Source organism: Pogona vitticeps, chromosome 1 (assembly GCF_051106095.1).
Source record: "Pogona vitticeps strain Pit_001003342236 chromosome 1, PviZW2.1, whole genome shotgun sequence".
NCBI classification, from domain to species: domain Eukaryota; kingdom Metazoa; phylum Chordata; class Lepidosauria; order Squamata; family Agamidae; genus Pogona; species Pogona vitticeps.
In genome coordinates, this window is record NC_135783.1 from 19398138 (window position 1) to 19418513 (window position 20376).

The 20376-nt window shown below is 42.1% G+C and overlaps 1 protein-coding gene across 3 annotated transcripts in view; it reads right to left on the minus strand.

Annotated features, from left to right (window-relative positions):
- ANAPC1 (anaphase promoting complex subunit 1) overlaps positions 1–20376 on the minus strand; it is an 84832-nt gene that overhangs the window by 49793 nt on the left and 14663 nt on the right. For all 3 annotated transcript variants that reach the window (XR_013540274.1, XM_072988878.2, XM_072988877.2), the window contains exons 11-26: positions 19273–19368; positions 17769–17859; positions 17469–17534; positions 16962–17099; positions 15512–15649; positions 14860–14920; positions 12571–12758; positions 11049–11123; positions 10204–10469; positions 8334–8425; positions 6921–7069; positions 4575–4653; positions 4433–4469; positions 3570–3634; positions 2278–2456; positions 1589–1815 (exon numbers count right to left, since the gene is read on the minus strand). Coding sequence is in view for 2 of the 3 variants with exons in the window: in XM_072988878.2 (XP_072844979.2) it covers positions 1589–1815; positions 2278–2456; positions 3570–3634; positions 4433–4469; positions 4575–4653; positions 6921–7069; positions 8334–8425; positions 10204–10469; positions 11049–11123; positions 12571–12758; positions 14860–14920; positions 15512–15649; positions 16962–17099; positions 17469–17534; positions 17769–17859; positions 19273–19368 (1947 nt within the window). In the remaining variant the exon portion in view is untranslated. The remainder of the gene's footprint in view (positions 1–1588; positions 1816–2277; positions 2457–3569; positions 3635–4432; positions 4470–4574; positions 4654–6920; positions 7070–8333; positions 8426–10203; positions 10470–11048; positions 11124–12570; positions 12759–14859; positions 14921–15511; positions 15650–16961; positions 17100–17468; positions 17535–17768; positions 17860–19272; positions 19369–20376) is intronic.

Genomic DNA, 20376 nt, shown 5'->3' on the forward strand with positions numbered 1-20376 from the left:
GTTAACCGAGGCGCTCGCTATACGGGGCACCACTGTAGTTGAAATGCAGTATTGCAGCCAAAACTCTGCTCACGTCCTGGGTTCAATCCCAGGTGCTCTCAGTCTTCTATCCTTCTGAGGTCGGTAAATTGAGTAGCCAGCTTGCTGGGATGGGAGGCAATGTGTAATCTGCATAATTAAATTGCAAACTGCCCAGAGAGGGCTTTAAGTGTTATGGGGCGGTATATATCCGCAGCACCCTGTGGTCTTGCAGACAATGATGAATTTATCGTGTGCAAACCAACCCCGCGTGATGAGAAACAGACAATGCTCTTTCTTCTAACACTCTCTTTAGAGGTCCTTCCATTGGGTTCTGGAGAATGCTGTAGTGCAGCTTCAGACAATGCAAGCAGGAGGAGCTGACACTAGGGTCTGTCCTCACGTGAGCCCTGCTCCAGTTTCAAAGAGTGTAGATATTGGAGTGCAGAGAAGCATGGATCCTTGCCACCTGGACTACAGATTTTTTACATTCTCGAAGTAGTACATTCAACAGACCTTGCAAGCTCAGGATGGGGAAGGCTCGTATCAGACGCTCCCTTTGTGGGCCAAGGGAGATGCAAAATTTCCCCCTAACTTCTTCCTCCAGAACATTTTAACTGGGCTTATTGCAAAAGCAGCAAGATATACCTCCTTCTCTCTGCTATAATTCACATAGCATTGTGAAAAAAAGAGAAGTGGTGTTTCTTGATGCATAGTTAAAAACCAAAATGTTGCCTTAAGACATATCAAGGAAAATGTAGCCCTCTTAATCTTGCAGCACTACAAGTCCCATGTGTCTTAACCAAGAAAGGCAATCAGCAAAGGACGTTGGGAATTGTGGTCTGACAACTGGGAAATCACACTTTCCTCATCTAATAATTCAATGCTATGACATGTTTAAATTCATGCTTGGTACTCTCTCACTCTGCTTTGCTTGTCAGCATGTTGCCAACATCTCATGTTGGGCAGAAGCCAGAAATATTATTCTGTTCTTTTCCTTTCTACCCTGGGATCCCATATGAACCTGCATCTGGCATTCTTCTTAGAAGTATTTTCAAAAAATATTTTTTTAAACACCCCCCAAACCATACATTAGATATACGATTAAATAAAAAAAGAGACAGGAAAAAACACAATTCAAAAAATCAATATACACTATTTAAACTGTTGTTATAGAAAAGTATGCTGGCGTTTGAGATCAACAGGATAACAGACAACCTTTTTCTAGTCTAGGGTTCTGTTGCTAGACTCCAGTTGAACCCTGTTTCCCCATCTATTCTTTGACAAATGTTTGCACCTGGGTAGAGGACAAAGTGAGCTTTCTAAAGAAAAGATGCACCAAAATAGTGACATTAAAACCTCTGCAAAATGAAGTACCTTTCTAGCAAGCTATTTTTAAATTTGAGCTTCCCAATTGCCTACTCCCATTTTTGATCCTTCCATCAGCAGGAAATTCAAGCACATGGAAGCACCACCAGAAAGATCCAGGCTGGCAAACATCGGAGGAATGGGATAGTAGGACCATATGACATTCAGAGAGGCAAGCTCGACAGGAAGGTTGACAATTTACCGGTTCTCTTTCTCTTCTATATATTCATGGTCACTGACTTCTGGCATTTGAACTACATTGACACGGACGGGGTGGGCACTCTGCAGAAGCCTGCGCACCTCTTGCACCCTCAAGTCTTCACTCCATATTAGCGACATCACTTCCTGGTTCATGTCGTTCATTCCATCATCGTCCTCTTCCGACTCTACAGTTGAAGGCATATCGGATGAGAGCACCTGGGTATCAGACTTTTTGGGAGACAGAAGGGGGAAAACCTCTTTTCTAAACCACTAAATACAGGGGTGCACATCCAAATAGTCACAGTTGCCTGATTTTCCATAAACTATGCCTCATTTATTCAAATGGGAATGCAGTAGGACCCCTATATCTGCAGGATCAGTATCCATGGTTTCACTTATCCACAGTCTGAGAATATTAAAATTATCAAAAGAAAGAAAAACCCTAAAAATACATATTCTCATGATGTATTTACCACAACTGGCCACTAGAGGGAGGGAGAGACCATGCTATGTATTCTTGTTGTTGAAGAACACATGGCACGGTCTCTTGCTCCCTCTAGTGGTCGGTTCTGGTAATACCTGTGGGGGGGAAATTCTGGATTTTTAAAATATTACCATGCTATTATAGTGTTTCCTATTATCTGCAGAAAATATAAACGTTTTGGGAAGAATCTTAACTCCGATACTTACAGCTTTGCACTTTCGCAAGTTTCCCTCACGAGCCTGTTTGGAAAGGTCCTGTCGGCCTATGAGAAGACAGACTGCTTCTGGCCAGTCAGAGGCAGGCTGCTGCCGGCAGTGATATATTGCATCTCTGACAGGAAGAGCAACTCCAAAGGGCAAAGATTCCAGATCTCTCAAAGTAAATCCTAATATTTACATAAAACATCGGAACAATGTTATTCACCAAGTTCTATGAATACATTTCAATATACAGTCGTGCCCTGCTTAACGATTACCCCGTATAATAACAAATCCGCTTCATGACAATGTTTTTGCAATTGCAATTGCGATTGCAAAATGATGTTTTAAATGGAGTTTTTTTGCTTTGCGAAGATCGGTTCCCTGCTTTGGGAACCAATTCTTCGCATTACGACGATCAAAACAGCTGATTGTCGGGTTTTCAAAATGGCTGCCGGGTGCTCAAAATGGCTCCCCGCTGTGTTTTTGGATGGATTCCTCGCTCTACAGGCATCGAAAATAGCAGCCCCTATGGAGGATCTTCGCTGGACGGTGGGTTTTTCAGCCCATTGGAATGCATTGAACATTCAATGTGTTTCAATGGGTTTTTTAATTTCGCTTTACAGCAATTTTGCTGGAACGAATTAATGTCGTTAAGCGAGGCACCACTGTACATAATAATATTATAGTACCTAAACAAAATCATTGCCTTTAAGCATCATCAAGACTGATGAATACGGGTTTGGAACAAAAAAGAAAAAAACGACAAACTTCTGTACGAACTTCTGAAGGCAGAACGAAATTCTTAAGAGAACTGAAAAATGTCTGAGGGAAGCACCACTTCCATGGTGGATATACTCACTTCTTCCTTGGTCCTCTTACCATTGTTTCGAAACAATACAAAATCCATATGAACAAAGTCAACAGGGAGTTCCTTATTCATACAAACTGCAACCCACTTTCAAACTACTTTCAATTGGCTGAAAAAGCTACCTTCTGCTTTCACCCACTTAAGAAGAAAGGTTTCAGCTTGCGATCTTTCAAACGTTGTCAAACTGATTTGGCACTACACCCATCTCTAAATTCCTAGCATGGTATAGTGGATAGAGTGATGGACGAGGACTCTGGGAGAACAGAGGAAAATCATGGAAACTTACTAGGGGGAGTGCAACTGATAAAGACACTCCCTCACTTACTTTGAAAGCCCTATTAGGGTTGTTATAAGTAGTTCCAATTTGACAGCACAGAGTTCACACACAAACACACCCATCCCTGAGGAAAAAAATTAAAGATTACCTCACCTACGTTTGTCATCCAGAGAACAAGCTTTTCAGCAAGACTAGAAGCAGACGTGTTATGCCTAAAACTGGGCCAAAGCAACAATAAAGAAACAGATTTAAAGTAATGCACAGATTTGTCTTGCATCTCAAGCAACTTATACAGTAGACATGCAGGTTCGCATGGAGGAAATGATCTGGGAGTTACAAGTGAGTAGCAAGGTTCTGTTACGAGGAGGAAAATGAAGCTATAATGCTGCTCAGCCAGATGTGCAAGTGCACAACTGCCTACGGGCACTGGATCTGGCCATGTTGAAGAGGGCAGACTGATTCCTCTTCCATCTGTGCTGCTATTGGGTGAAATATTGCTCAGCATAGTAAGTTTATGGAGGAGTTGATTCATCATTGGTTCAGTGGGCCTACTCTAGTGTGACGTATTACACAAAGCAAAGGGATATCAGACCTTGTGTAGGAAATAATTGTTACCACGCATACTTCCTTAGTCTCCAATCCATTTCTGTAAGAGTTACTGTTGCTAAGTGCTATCAACTCATTGCCACCTTATGGTGACCTTGTAAGCATGCCAATGAGCATGTGTAGAATGTTTGCACCTCTTGTTGTACTAGTAGCTAGCTGCAAGCAGCCACCACTGCAAGAAGAGTAATCCTTCCCATCAGAACCCTACCTGAAGCAAGACCTTGAAGGACAAAACATATCAAAGCCCCGTAACTAATGAAGGAAGAATATGGAGAGCATATCCTCCCAAGAAGGACATTAGCATCCTCTAGGGTCCCTCGTCTAACATTCCTCAGAAAGCAAACAGCAAAAGGAATAACCAATCAAATGCCTTCTAAATGCAGCTTGGTGCTGTCTACTAATTAACGTACCAAAGTTCTTCCTGTTCATTCTGCTGCTTTCGCTGCCCTAAAAAAGGAAAAAGGAGAGAAAAATGCACCGCTTTAACTTCTACTTGGGACGATGAGATGCACAGAAAGGAATGGAAAGAAATACTCTCCGAAGTCATCTTACCCGACGTTATCTTGTACAAATAGTTGGACGCTTCATTTGAAACAGCTCTTTCATCCCCAAGTATGTAAAGCACAACGCTCTGCTCAGGAAACAGAATTCTGTATTAGGGTCTATTTCCAGACAATCTAGTTAGTACACCCATTTACTTTTGCATAGTAAGTCACTTTAGAGTAGGTTCATTTGAATCCATGGAATTTACGGAGGAAGTGACTCACGAAATCCTCATTGATTCAATGGGCCCACTGTAATACTATACCAAGCCATAGGATTTTGGCCACTGACTTTAGGTAGGTATCTACCTTAAATTCAGTGTCTTCTTTTTTAGCCAGACTACTGGCTGCTCTAGATCAATTCTCCAGTGCCCCAAGGCAGGTAAATTCCAGCCTGTGGCCTCTGATCTTGTTCCTGGCAATGTCAGGGATGAAACCTGGGACCTTCAGTGTACAAAGCATTACAGTTACAGCCAATTGATCTGCTCCATTGTCCTTGCCCACATGCTTTGTTTGGTTTTGCAAAAAAGGTGGAGAAGCCACATCTCTAGAAGGCTGCAGGAGGCACATCTCTTCCAAACTAAAGGCCTCCTTTCGTCATTTCAGTCCCCGAAATCCTGCACTTTTGTAACTGGAAGTGATTTGATTGTGTTTTGTTTGGAACCAGCAGTGACCATTTCATCACTTTTGATTTTGACGGAGAGGCTGATCGGGACCACGATGGACATAGGGTAATGGATGGATGGATACACCTCACAGAATCTCCAAAGTTGCTCATCTTATTCTAAAGGCATCAGGTCCCAACTGTGCCAGAATGAGGCCCGTCATAAGTAAAACGCACTGACTTAAAAATAGAATGATGCTCCTGGACTTTGTTTGATATTTCTGATATAGTGAATTCTAAATTTAACCTGAATGTGATATAGAACACTTTACCAAAAGCCTCTGAGCCCCAGCACGTAAGGAAAAGTTCTCACCTACAGGAATTTAACTCCTTCCTCTGCACATTAGCAAATGCATCTATTCCCTGCGCTCAGCAGCGACCGAACTCCAGAGCAGAAAAGGCCCTACTGGTTCGGGGGAGTGGCAAATAGGCCATTCCTGACACTCCTGTGGCCTGAGGCAACTGGCTGACTCAGGCCAAGGAAAGGCCTGGCCCTCTGTAGCCAGCATGGATACAAAACTTTTCCAGATGCTGAAGACGTCAAAAAAGACATTGTGGAACTAGAAAAGGTGCAGAAGAGAGTGACTAAAATGATGACTAAGCTGGGGCACCTCCTTTATGAGGAAAGGCTACAGCATTTGGGGCTCTTTAGTCTAGAGAAAAGCGGCCAGGGGGGGACATGATGGAGATGTATAAAATTATTCAGGGGATGGATAGTGAATAGAGGAAGCTCTTTTCCCTCTCAGGCAATACTAGAACCGGGGCCGTCCACTCAAATTGAGTGTTTGGAGAGTGAGAAGAGACAAAAGAAAATATTTCTTGACCCAGCGTGCTGTTAGTCTGTGGAACCCCTTGCCACAGGATGTGGAGATGGCATCTGGCCTAGATACCTTTAAAAGGGGATTGGACAGATTTCTGGAGGAAAAGTCCATCATAGGTTACAAGCCATGATGGGGATGTATAATATCCAGGTTTAAAAAGAAGATACTTCAAAATGCCAGATGCAGGAGAGTGGGATCAGGAGACAGGGATCTAGTGGTCTCGTGTGCTCCCAGAGGCATCTGGTGGGGCCACTGTGAGATACAGGGAGCTGGACTAGAGGGGCCCTTGGCCCGATCCAGCACGGCTCTTCTTACATTGTTATTGCTAAGGATGGAAATCAGTCCAAATATATCTGGAGGGTCCCAAGTTGCTCATCCCTGTTCTACTTTTCAATAGCAACAGTCCAAAGAGCTAAACAATTCAGTTCCGTTAGAGTTTTGGTTCCGCTACATCTCTGCAGTGTATATGTGAACCGTTTTTCCTAGAAAGCATACACAGGGAAAATCATCATCATCATCATCATCATCATGATAATGATGATAATAATAACAACAACAACAACAACAACAACAACAGTAACAATAACAATAATAATAATAATAAAGTCTTGTTGCACCTTAAGGACTAGTACATTTTATTTTGCATAAGCTTTCAGGGACAATAGCCCACCCCATCAGGTGCCACCTAACAAAGCAGGTTGCAATCCACTCGCATTTGTGTCAAATCAAACCTGCTACTATTTCAGGTACCACAAGACTACTGAGGGATGAGTCACACACAATTTAGGACTGAGGGACAGACAATGAGAATATCTCAGTCGTCCATCAAGTTAAGCATATAGACACCTTTTGCAGGAATTGTAGCACATACCAGCACAACCAGCTTGCTCCTTTCACAGATTCCCGGTAAATAAGGGTACGGTGGCACACTTTCTCCCTTCAGACAGGAACTTAGCCACTGAAATATACTTGGAGGCTCCGCCGAAAAAAAGGTAGGGTGATGCATGAAACCTGTCTGGGCTTAAGCATATGAAACATGAGTCATATAAACAGTTTTTTTAAAAAAAATCCATCATCTGGTCTAGCAAACTTGCAAACACGATGAATAGAATTAACAGAATCTAGATCATCCATCAAAAAACATCCAAGTGTCCTTGGCTAGGGCTAAGTGAAGAACCCAAGTATGCATTAAATAGATTTACATGACTACAGCAGCATGGGGGTGGGGGTTTAGCCCTACGGCCACTAACTTGATTGATTAGGCATCCTTCACTCTCAAAAGACTACGGTAACGTGCTCTGTGTGGAGGACTTTGAACAGCGTCTAGTGTGGCTGAGGAGGCCAATTCGAGAGCGATCGTCCCTTCCATGCTGAACACAAATACAATCTGTCCCCTGTCCAGCTCCCTAGTTTTGCTGCTTCCGGGACGGCTACTAACATAGGATCCCAGATTACATCCTTATTCCACTGGTTTACCCAATGCAAGGACAGCTAAGTATAAATCTATACAATAATACAGCTGTAAAGCCAGAAAAACCCTGAGGATCATCAACTCCCAGCAAATGCAGGAAATTCCAGTTCAAATATCATTAGCAGACAGCCATGCAGGCTTTGTTCAAAGACTGCCTATGAAGGATAGTCAGCCATCTTCCGAAGTAGTCCACTATCGAACAACTTGTCTAATCAGGAATAGAGATGGGCACTTACCGTGGTTCAGCGGTTCGGCACGGTTTGGCAGATTGGGCCCACAGGTGTTTTTGCACGTGCCCCCGATTCCACAATGTGCCTTCTCCTCAGAGGAGGAGGCAGGGCAGGGAATCCTGTGGCACTGCTTCTGACAGGGTTCCCTTCAGGAGGATACGTCGCACGGAATTCAGGGCGTCTGTGCACCCAATCCACAGGACTGTGCCAAACCATAGTAAATGCCTATCTCTGATCGGGAAGATGCTTAAACTGAAGTCTAGTCAACATTTCCTTTCTTAATTTTCTGAATGACTAATGTAATTAACTCCACTGGTCCAGGTCGTACCATCTGAAGCGGCGAAAGCCTTCTCCACATGACTGCCCTCCACATCGAAAGTATTCAAATTATATATATTTGCTTTAGCAAGATTGCACTGATTGTAATCTGTCCTGAGATCTGCTAATACAAGGCTGGCTAGATGGTTTTTAACAAAGAAGTAAATATGATTTGTGATTTGTAATAAGGGTTCGTACTTGCTAAGCTGCTAATAAAAAGGAATATCTTCTCCAGAAGAATTTAAATTCTTCACTTGAAACCTACCTGGGTCAATTATGCCTGTTTGCCTGGATGTCTTTAGAAGCACTGGATAGTCTCTATAGTAATAATCAAGGTATGCTTCCAGTTGTAAGTCCCTAAAAAAAGGAAATAAAAACCAAGGAAGTTGCACGATAAATATAAGGTGCACAAGACAGCATGAGAAGATTAATTAAGGAGAAGAGGAAGAGAATGGGGATGATGGATTTTCAGTACCCCATTCACTTGCTAAAATGAAAAGTTTGCTGCAGGAACATAGAAATTGTTCAACCAACTGATAGACAAGATGCTCCGTGCACATACAGTAAGAAATGAACAGGTCAAAGATAGCCCAACACTGTGGGTGACCGAAGGCAGAAAAGCCAAATGACAAATGCAGAGTGATGGCAACCCTAAGTGAACGCCTTGCCAATTCACTCTCATTCCTCAGAACCTGTCCTCCTCAAAATAAACTCCTGTGTTCACCCTACCTATTGCCATGAGGTTTTGCTGCAATATGTAAACTAGAACCGCCATTCATGTCCCTGAAGCATAGGGAGGAGGCATGGAATTCTCTACATCCAAAGATGTTCTTGATGTTTGTTTCCAGCATATTATTCCAGTCTTAGCCCAAAGTGGGATGTCCAAAAGGGTTACAATATATTTTAAAACCGCACAACAAGAAGATCGTGTGTAAAGAGGAGGATATAATGGTGGATGAACTGCCCTCTCCTAAGCTCTTCTGAGCATCTGTCAGCAAGACAGAGAGGAATGAGAGACTCCCTCTTTGACTTCTTTCTCCCTCATTGTTTCTTATTCATTCCTCACATGCTCCTGCCCATTAACAGAGAGACATGGGATGCTGCCTTATACTGATTTAGACCCCACGGGTCCATCTAGCCCAGGATGGCCAACACTGACCGACAGAAGCTCTCCAGGTTTTCAGGGAGGATCCTTCCTTTTCTTTACCTGGAGAACCTGGATACTCATTTGTGGTCTGCCATCCAAGTACGTACTAGTGGCCCACTTAGCCTCCAGAGATCAGTCTGTTCAGAGTGGCACGGTACATGTCACTGTGATGGTGAAGGAAAAAATATGACAGCTTCAGAACCGTCCTCCCTTTCCTCCCTCCTTCTCAGGTTAGATCAGGGGTACCAGAGTGCTCTGGATTCAGGCAATCCTAAGTGCTTTGGATTGCTCTCCTGCTAGCGGCGTGCCCCCTTTTTGGCCTTCTCTGCCACAGCAGAGAAATAGGGGAGGATCTTCCTCAGGAACTGCAAGATGGCTTTTGAGAGAAGAGTTCCCCTCCCACTGACAAGAGAGCCCCATCTGCAAAATCTCATCTTCCCTGAGCGACCCTCTGATGGGCCACAGAATTGTGCCACAGAATATAGAGAGCACAAAATATCACAGATTACTAAAAATGCAGTCACCTACATTTGTAGCAGCAGCAATTAAAATTAGAACAAATATGACTTTAAAATAGTAAGCTTTTATAGATACACGTGTTTAATTTTTGGCATAGGCATATATATATCCGATGGATATGCATTTATTAACTTGATTTTAATGTCTTGATTTTATATCTTTGCAAATTTTATATTTATCTTGCTAAGGCCTATGGCTAACGCAAACAGAATGCTATACCAAACTCCTCTTGGTAGACGATTTTCTCTGTCACTCACCAAGTCCCTTCAACTTACTGATTTTTTTTCTTAAACACAGATCTGCTTTAAAATCATCCTCTTGGGACCCTATGGATCATCAAGTCCAGCCCCTGTCAGGGAGGCACAGGGGGGGGGGAATCGAACTCCCAACCTCTGGCTCGGTTTCCTCCAATTCTTCTCAGCTACTGCTAATGGAGAACCAGCCCAGGTTCATTTCTGTCAGAACATACCTTGCCAGTTGAACCAGAAGAACGACAAGAGAACGGATTCCTTCCCCCATCAAGCAATTCAGCTTGAGCTCCTCGTAGATTAAATGGAGCACACAGAAAATAGCTGGAATGTGAGGGAAGAGGAGCGTGGTGGCATCCAGGCAGTGACTGTGTGAGGTATTGTCTTTGGGGGATTTTGCTTCCAGGGGATCCAGCCGCAAAGCTTTAGCCAAAGGATGTGACTCCACATTCCTATGGTAGTCAGAATTTAGCAGGTATTCCCAGTCCTAGAGAAAGAGAAAGAATCCATGGAATAAATCCAAATGGTGAAATGATTTCATGTTTTCCAGCACTGGACGTACAGTAATTACAGCAGGGGCTCTTGCTGGCTCAAATAGCCAGGTGGAATCTGGGACCTTCATCTTCCATTGATGAAGAACTGACAGAGTTGCTTCTTGATAGAAAAAAAATGCAAATTAAAAAGGAGGGGGAGCTTGTCTGAATCTATTCTAAGAACCCACCACATTACAAAACATTACCTTTCCAAAATGGCTATGACTAAGCGCATATTAGTAAGTACTCGATTCCCTGTGAGGTAAAGTAGTTAGGTCTGGATGAATAGTTTAGTGGTTTAGGTGTCTAGCTGTGGAGCCAAAGTTTGGGCCTTCAATTCCCCACTGCGCTTCTTGGGAGAAGAGCCAGCCCGTGTAGCCTTGGGCAAGCTGCACAGTCCCAGGGCGCCCCTAGAAGAATGCAATGGTAAACCACTTCAGAGTATTCTCTACCTGGAAATATTTATTATAGTCGTTAGAGCAGCCACTACCAACGTGGTGCCCTCCAGCTGTTTTGTTTAACAATTCCATTACCTCATCTGATCCTGTTTCTGAAGGCCGGGCTTTCTTGGGAGCAATAACTGGAGAAAGAGAGCCTTCAAAATCTAGCTAAAATAAGCAAATAAGTAAATTACTGCAGAGGTTACTGAATTCACTTTTAAAATTTATACACTGTAGATATTAATTATGTCAAAAAAAAGCAAGGACAACATGCAATTGCTATTCTCTTTCACATAATTTGTGCACTTGGCATGAAACATTATTTCAGTGTCTCTCTTTATTGCCTATAAAATCCATTTACCTTAATTATTCTTAATTTCCCTGTGCCATGTATGCACAAAGCACACAAAGCTGGATATATTGGTTGAAGACAGAAACAGTTTCCACAAAGAACAGCTAATTAAATATTTTACACCAAATGTACAAAGAGAGAGAAACACCTTAAATCTAGGCAGAACCTAGCCTTGATGGGGTCCTATAAAGCAACTGCTAGAGGTCTTGCTAATTCATGACAGTAATTCCTGGGCAAAAAATCATTGGGTTTCTCCACATCCTACCACCATTTTCCTTCTCTCGTTGCCAACACCAGACAAGACGGTGCATGGAAATTTGTGTGCATTTTCAATGCATTTTCCCCTAACTTACATATTTATTTACAGATTTCACCTGACTTACATTTTCTCTAATAAATAAAGTGTGCCAATGGGCACATTCTTAATTAGGCACATTTCAGCCATTTGCAATTTTTAATGTGTGTCCTGTCCTACATACATTTTATGTGTCCAAAATGCCCCATGAGCCTTATTCACATGCAAATTCTTGAGGCGAGGGCCATTTTTCTCACAATGAATCTCAAGAGGTGCAAAAAAGGCTACTTCTACTGAGAATATCAAACCTAGCAAAATTCTGTTCCACCTGTTTTGGGCTGTGCATTTCTCTGGATGGGTGTATTCATTCTTCATGTCTAACAACCAACTCTCAGTAATAAGGGACTCATTATGTTGATGTAACTTATCCTATATATGTGACTGGCTATTATTATGTCCTGAAAAAGCAAAGGCCAGAATGCTACTGATGGTCACGTAAGATGTCAAGTAACTTGCTGTGGTTGAGGCCTACTGACAAGGTGCTGGGGCGTGGCTCAGGTCCATGTCTGGTCATGCCCAAGTGCATGACTAAGAGATGCCCAAGCACCTTGACAACTAGTCACAATTAGCCAAGGCAAATTATGCAAACCTTACATGAACACTAATAGGATTCTGGCTAATGCTTCCTAGATTTGTTCTTCTCTGTCACTTAGTACCTTGTATGAAAAGCCCTCATGCTATTTCATACAAGGCAAAAACATCTTGATGGTACCCACACAAATACAGACAAAGAATGGGTAGGATGTCATACAATATGTCTAGGCATAGCAGTTTCTTAACACTTGCTAATAGCAGTAAAACGACTGCCATCCATCTGAAGGTATCTGAATCAACATTCAGAAAAGGCACTATTTTACAAATGATGTCTTAACATAAGCTGAGCCTAAAAGCTGAGCAAAAACACTTACATTACGAGTCCATGCTACTCTGTCTGTGTTGTAGCCCATCATATTCATCAGACATGTCACAAATAAGTTCCACTCCGAGTAATAGCTTGGTCCTCCCGGTGCATTGTATGCATTATACCATCTGACAAGCATCTGCACAGCGATCTCTTTGGGGAGGATGCATTTAATACCCTGTAGACATCTTTTGACTGATTAAGATACCAGAAGGAGAGGACAAAACAAAGAACAAACAGTTAGAGAATCTTTTTTGTCCTTGAGCCATTCAAGCAATATCTGAATCATGGAACTCCATGTACAGTGGGGTCTCGACTTACGAACGACCCTACTTGCGAACAATTCAACTTACGAACCCACCCTATAGGGGAAATAAAGACTCTACATACGAACTTCCTAGTTACGAACAGGAAAAAAAGTGCCCCCTCCCCTTAGAGGCTTCTGGAGGGGGAAAAAGGGTCAGAAACTTAAGAATAAATAAAAGAAAGTCACTTACCAGGCCTTGGTAGGCCCCAAACAGCAGGAAAAAGAGCAGGAAACAGCTAAAAGCCCACACCAGAAAGGAGCCTTGCAGCCATTTTGTGCTTTTACCCCCTCCTGCACCCTCCTCTACCCGCCTATCAGCTGATCGGCTGGCTCTGAAGAGGCTTGGGGAGGCTTGCTCAGCACCTAAAAAGCCTGCCTGTGTGTCTTTGTGCTGAAAAAATCAGCACAACATGCTTTAAAACATGCTATAAAATTGGCTTCGTTGAAAAAAAAAAGATTTCAAAAGTGCTTTGCAAACTGTTCCCTGCCTTCCTCCTCGTTTCCTGAACCTAAGAGAAAAAAAGGAATAAATATCCCCCTCTAGTGGCAGAAGGCGGAATAGCAGCTTCCCATTAGTTTCTATGGACAGAAAAGAGCAGATACAGATTAAATGGTTTTCAATGCATTCCTATGGGAAATGCAGATTCGACCTAAGAACTACCTTCCAATACGGATTAAGTTCGTAAGTCGAGACCCCACTGTAATATTGACGGGCTCACAGGGCCAGCACAGACATAATGGAAGAGTTCTATTAATGAAGGAAGTACTAAAGTGTAGAGCATGCATTTCTCTCTCAGAAGGAATTTCCTTGGCAAGCATAGCTGAGAGCTACGTAAGCAATTATTCTTTTTTCAGAGAATTGCATTGGTCTGCTTCAGTATAATAAAAAGAAAGAAAGAGTCTCATGCATCTTTAATCTTAAAGGTTCTGTAATAACTAGCATGCCGAAATCTCGCTGGAGAAACATACAGCTCAAGGAAAATCACACACGCAATGTCCTTTTCCATTCGGCTGTCCTTACTACACTCGTTAAATTGGGCACACGAGTAGTCATATGAAGAACAGTCTGCCAGAGAGGACAAAGGGCTGCATTATCACCGCTTGCAAATGCACATTTTTCTTAGTAAGATTTTGGCTGTATTGCCACAAGGTTATTTTTTTTTATCATTACCAATGATGATAATTCAAGTCCTAAGTGGTCTGGGACACAGTAGAGCTGTACAAAATTGTTTACGAGGTAGAGAAAGTGGATAACGAAAAAAAACCTTGAGGAGGGTTTAAAAAAAAAACCAAAACATTAAGATGGCTCAGTGGTGGTGCATCTGTGGTCCATGGAAAAGACTGCAGATTCCTGGCATCTCCCACCACAGTTGGGGAGAAAAAGTCCTGCCTGAAAGTTTGGAGGTCTGACTCAGGAGAAGGCAACTTCCTATGTCCTATCCTCATAAACACAGGGATCTGCTGAAGGTCCTACTCTAAATTCTCATGCTGCCACAAATATGGGAACTGGGCAGAAGCAACACCATCATCTCTAACATGGTACCCATAAAGCAGGAACACCTTCCCCAAAACCCATATGCCTAGCCCATTGCTTGGAAGTTCATGGTTCTGTTTACCATGCTCTTTGAACCCAGCATTCTGGCTTGTCTCTCTCCCAACAAGCCAAAGAAATGGCTTTGGTTTATTCCGTGATTATTTACCTTCTTCATGACTTCAGAGTCCTGCTAGGATTTGGAACTCGCAATAAATAAACCATGGGGGGAGGGTCCATGGTTTATTCTGTTGCTTCGACATACAGAGTGTATACCTTTAGTTGTGTCCCCTATTTCCAATTGTTACAGTTGTGAACCAAGATCCAGTGCAGATTACTAGGAGACCAGCAGCAGGACCACAGAGATATGTTTACATTGGTCCAGAACTTAGATCTTTGTTTGCTGGATTCTGGATCATTTGCTAGAAAAATAAGAGAATCTAGATTCAACAGCATACCTAACTCTGAAGTTGCAATTTCAGGAATGGAAATTCTAACCATTGAGCCATTGCTGAGTTCCTAGGAAAAGAAAAGGGAGAACTGTATTATGCCAACATTCAAATTCTATAACATATCAACTTACAAAATTAAATTGGTCTTTGGCATGCTCAGGGTGTCTTAATTTTTTTAGAAACTATCAAAAGCACCATCTCTCTTCTTGTAAGGTTTTAATGTTTACACAAAAAATGATTAAATCGACTGACTGCTTTTTAAATACTCCAAGGAAATTTATACACAAATTATGGTTTGAAAAGCCAGAAATGCCACAACTGAATGCAGCCAATAACACAACCCGGACAACTTGATTTGAACATGGGAGTCCCACTATCAGTCTGAAAATTTTTAACCACTGCTTACAACACTGTACTCAGCCTCTTGTTCACCACAAGGAGGACATAATTCTATGCCCAGAGCCTCCGCTATCTTCACTTATCATCATTCAGGTTGAAGATCACCTCCGCCGTTTTCAGTGAGGGTTACACATGTGCAAAGAGGCATAGGATAATTCCTTATATGAGCTCTGAAAAAGCCCCGCTGGCAGGCAAAAAGTGTAACATGCAAGAAATGGCAAAAAGATTGTGACCATCCAGTCCACAGACCAGCACCTACCAGAGTCACTCTGTTATGGACAGGATCTCTCACAGAGTGGACAAATGTTGCCAGTTGCTGAAAAGTGCAATCATCAATATAGGAGGAGTCCTGAAGTTTGGAAGAATCCCTTAGTTCTGGAACAGGAGACAACACTCCCTGCCAAATGGAGAGACAAAGGGTATGGTCTTTTAGCATTATAGGGTTACAGATTTGGGAAGGACCTTAACCTCCAAGGTCATCTAAGCCAACCCCTTGTTCATTATAGGCATCTTGCAATCACAGCATCCCTGCCAGATGGACATCCAGCCTCTACTTAAATAACAACAGTAAAGAAAGATTCACAGCTTCCCAAGACAGTCAGTTGCACAGTTGAACAGCTCTGAGTATTTTAAAAATCCTCTCAATGTTTACCTGAAATTTGCACCCCTGCAATGTCCACACATAATTTCTAGTCTTGCCTTCTTCTACAGCAGGGGTCCCCAATCCCTGGCCTGCTGCCAGTCCGTGGCCTTCGCAGGACGGGCCGTGGAGACAGATCTCCTCCCACCCCCACGCCCACATGCATGCATGGCCTGCTCATTGGCACGCATGGGTGCCCCGCCCACATGCATGTACACACAAGCACACCCCGATAACCCGCAAGTGCACCATGGCCATCTGTGCATGCGCATGAGCGTGCCAACAACATTATCCAAATTTTATCACAAAACACTAAAATATAGCCATTAAAAAAATTTAAAAAAAACAAATGACAGATTAAAATTGAGAATTTAAAATACACAATTTGTGAACACTGGTCAACAGGTAGAATCCTTCACCTGCACTGGAACTCCCACAGCAGGTGAGCATCTCTGTGGTGGCTGTTTTACTACTATAGTGTCACTAACAAGAGCTTCTCTTTGGCTTCCCACCTCACTTTTGAAACAGGACCTCTGCAAAGGCCCCCAAAATTCATGCAGGCATATCAGAGAAGGCAGGATTTCAGATGTTTTGGTTACAAACCATTAAGGTGAAAAACCATTCAAAAAGTCTATGATAGCAGTGTGTATGACAGCTGTGCAACCTATGGTGCACCTGAACAGAACAGTAAGACTTTTAAAACATCTTTTTATTTGATTTGTTATGTTGCTATTTTATATATAAAATGATAAATAAATATGTTGAGAACCAAATCTTGTGTGCAAATTCCTCCACTCCATCCCTGTCAGCTTTCCTGAGCTTCATTTCTCTCTATACACTTCTCAACACAACACAATGCTGTGCCTTTTTAGCACACCTGTGCCAGCAAGTACAGCAAGAGAAAGCTGGAATAATACCCAAATGCAGAATAGCATTGAAAATTCCAGAAATCAGGAAGGCAACTGTGAGCCAGAATTCCTGGATGGCTTTGTGACATCTATAAAGCTTTCACCTCTGGGGGAGTGGAAATACAAGCCGTCTTGGCAAAAGGAAAAGCGCCGTCTCTTACCTCATCTAACGGTCCAAGGTGCTTGTTCAAAGGTTTGGATGGAGTGCTAATACTGTCCAGAGGAGTGCTCGGGCGAGGCATTTGATTGGACATCGTCAGGGATGGCGCTGGCAAGCCAGGTATGAAAACCTTTCCAACCTTTTAAAAAACAGAAGAGCAAAGCCAAGATTCAAGAGAGCTGATTTCAAAAGTCTAAAACATCATCTAAAACAGTGGTCCCCAACCTTTTCTGAACCGCAGACCAGTTGGGGGAGGGCAGGGCCCATGTGTGGGGAGGCAGGCAGTGTGTGTGTGTGTGTGGGTGTGCGTGGGGGCAGGAGATCTGTCTCCATGGCTCAAAGCTGCCAAGGTCACGGACCGGCATGGGGCTGTGGACCAGGGGTTGGGGACCCCTGCTCTAAAAGATAAGACCAACTATGAATCTCAAGTAGAAGAATAAGGTGATAAACTGGACGGAATACCCAAGAAAACACAAAGGTTATTAAACCGAAAAAAGGATGCACATACTCGAACTGTTCCTGTGTACAGGACTAAGTTTCCATTTTCTTCCAGCACCAGCATTGTGTCAATGCTCTGTGGATACAAAAAGAAAAGAAGAAGATTAAATTAATTAGCTAGTATCTGAGGAAAAGCTACCGATTGACATAAAGCTTACTAGGACTCTGGATTGCAGAAAAAGCACGAGGCTGCTGATCTACAAATATTAGACAAAATCCAAAATATCACCTCTAACAGGATCAATTGTGAATGTACAATATATGCAAGTATTAGAGTGTATAATATGCATCTTTACACTTCCACACTTACTTCAACTGGAGCAGCATCCTTTGCCTGTATATTGGTAACAGAGCCGAAGATCAACTGTGACATGTCATTACTCTGCTGAAACTTTACACAGCTAGAAGTAGGAAAAGAAAAATGTCTCAGCAAAAACCTATATAAGAAGTATTTTATACAATAAGAACAGAGTAACAGTGCTAAGTTTCTGAAAATGTAAGACTGCCCAGTGGGAAACAGTCCCAGTATTAGAAGTGCTGATATGTCAAGGTCAAAAGTATGATATATGAACAACAACCTCAGAGCATTATAAAAATTTTGTAACACCCCTTGGTTGTTTGAGTCTGCAGTAGTCCATCACGGCTGACATTTATCCCTGAAAGGCTTAATTCCAGTGTGAAATCAGATAACTTTTCCAATCATATTAATGTTCATCTGGATAGGAAAATTTACTTGTTTCCCTCTTGTTGAAGCAAGCATAGAAACTCATTCCAGACACCACTAGCCTGCTTATTCCTACAAGCTTCATTCATCTACATTGATTCTATGCACAAAGTTCCAAGAGTTATTGAAGTTACAGACACATTTCAATTACAAAAACAATGAATCTTACAGCTATGAAAAATCAATGCTCAATGCTTAAAATATATGAAGATTAAACTTAAGTTGCAATATATTTATGAAGATTAAACAAACTGCAAACTTAAGTCAACTTTCAATCCAAATATACAGAAGCATAAAAGGTACAATAAAAATATACCATGTTTCCCCAAAAATAAGACAGGGTTTTATATTAAGTTTTCTTCCAAAAACCGCATTAGGGTTTATTTTCAGGGGATCTTTTCTTTTTCCCCATGTACAACAATCTACATTTATTCAAATAGAGTCATGTCATCATCTTCTGGTTGCTGCACAGTGGTGGAGGGCGGGGTTTCACTCAACTAGGGCTTATTTTTGGAGTAGGGCTTATATTACGAGCATCATGAAAAATCACACTAAGGCTTATTTTCAGGTTAGGTCTTATTTTCAGGGAAACAGGGTAAAATACACTTCTCTAGGAGTTTCATGGTCTAGGACTTTCTCAATGTTATGTTTTCTTATCAGTGTTCATATGTCCACGCTCAGGTGTGAGCTTGCTAGGAAAGTGGTTATCTGCAGGGTCATGTTATTTTAAACTGACCTTGTTTTCTCTGGGATGGCTTTGGATGGAAAGTTAGCTGAGTGTCCTGCAGTGACCTTTAGCACACAGCTGTTCAAACCTCATTTTGTTAAGCCCGTTGTACATTTTCAGATTTGCTTGTTTTTACACATTCCTTAACGCTTTTAGTACTCTACACATACAAAATATTAAACCTTAACTAATAAATATGTAGGTGTTGCTATTTGAGCTGGTCATACTGCCTGGGGATGATGGAGTTGTTGTGCAACATACTTGCACAGCATCAGGGTGTGGAAGGCTGTGGTGTAATATTCAATTACCTTTTTTGCACAGTTTCAATATCTGAAGCAACAAATTCAAAAAAGTCACACTTACCGCAACTGGAGCTGAGACTCCACTAAGTAGCACAAAAACTTCTGCCCACAAAGATCTGTTGTAATAAATACTTTGGAGGCTTGAGACTTCTTCTCCCTGCCAACATTCACATTACAAAGCAAATGAGAATAAAATCAAGTTTACTAAAGTAAGAAGCCTAAAGTCTGCTTATGTTGGTATGACATTGCTCATTATTGTGCATTTCCTTAACAGTCCCGTCCTACCCATGTCCACATGAAAGGAAGATTCACTGACTTCAATGGGATTTACTCACAAGTAAAGGTAGGTAGAGGATGTCAGACTAATGTCAGAATCCCATTCAGAATTGCAGAGCAAAATGCCCTGAAAAATGTAGCACTCCACACAATTTCTAGCTTGCTGTCGCCCAAATAACAATACAGTAAAAATAGTACAAAAAAAGAACACCTTGGTAACATTATGGTTGTGTTCATGCCTTACAGTGTCAAGAAGCCTGGCTTACTAAATGCCAAGGTTGGCTCGTTTTACTTCTGTGACTGGATAAGTAAACCAGGAAAGTAACCTGGGATACTTCAGCATATTGTCTGTGAAAAAAAAAAAAGAGAAACTTCGAACATGAGATATGGACTCCTCTGGAAAATCCAGGGTTTTCTGTCCATGTCTGGGAATGGCTGGCTGGGAAGTGGGGAGGGCAGACTCTGAAAGTAATGAGAAAGGAGTAACACCTGCAGTCTATCTTTTCCCAGTGAAGACCTTCAAGACCAAGCCAGATTGTTCCCTGGTATTGGGCTAATTGGAAAATGACTTTAGCCCTGTGAAGAGCGAGGACAGGAAGTGCTCTCGCCTTCATGGACATGTGAGGGAATATGAAGCCTGATTGGTACACCATCTAGAAGGGTCCAGAATATGAAGCCTAAGTTACTTCAGTTGCCTTAGATTATCTCTCAGAAGCTCAACTGCTGCCCTGTTATGCTGTGCTGCGAAGGGCACACTCTACGCATGCTTCAAAACTATACTAATTTACAATAATTTGTGACTATTAGGTAGATTAGCTAACCTTCTTATTTTCTGGTGTGTTTCTTGTTACCATTCCAGTCTTAACCTCAAATTGATTGTTTGCTCAAA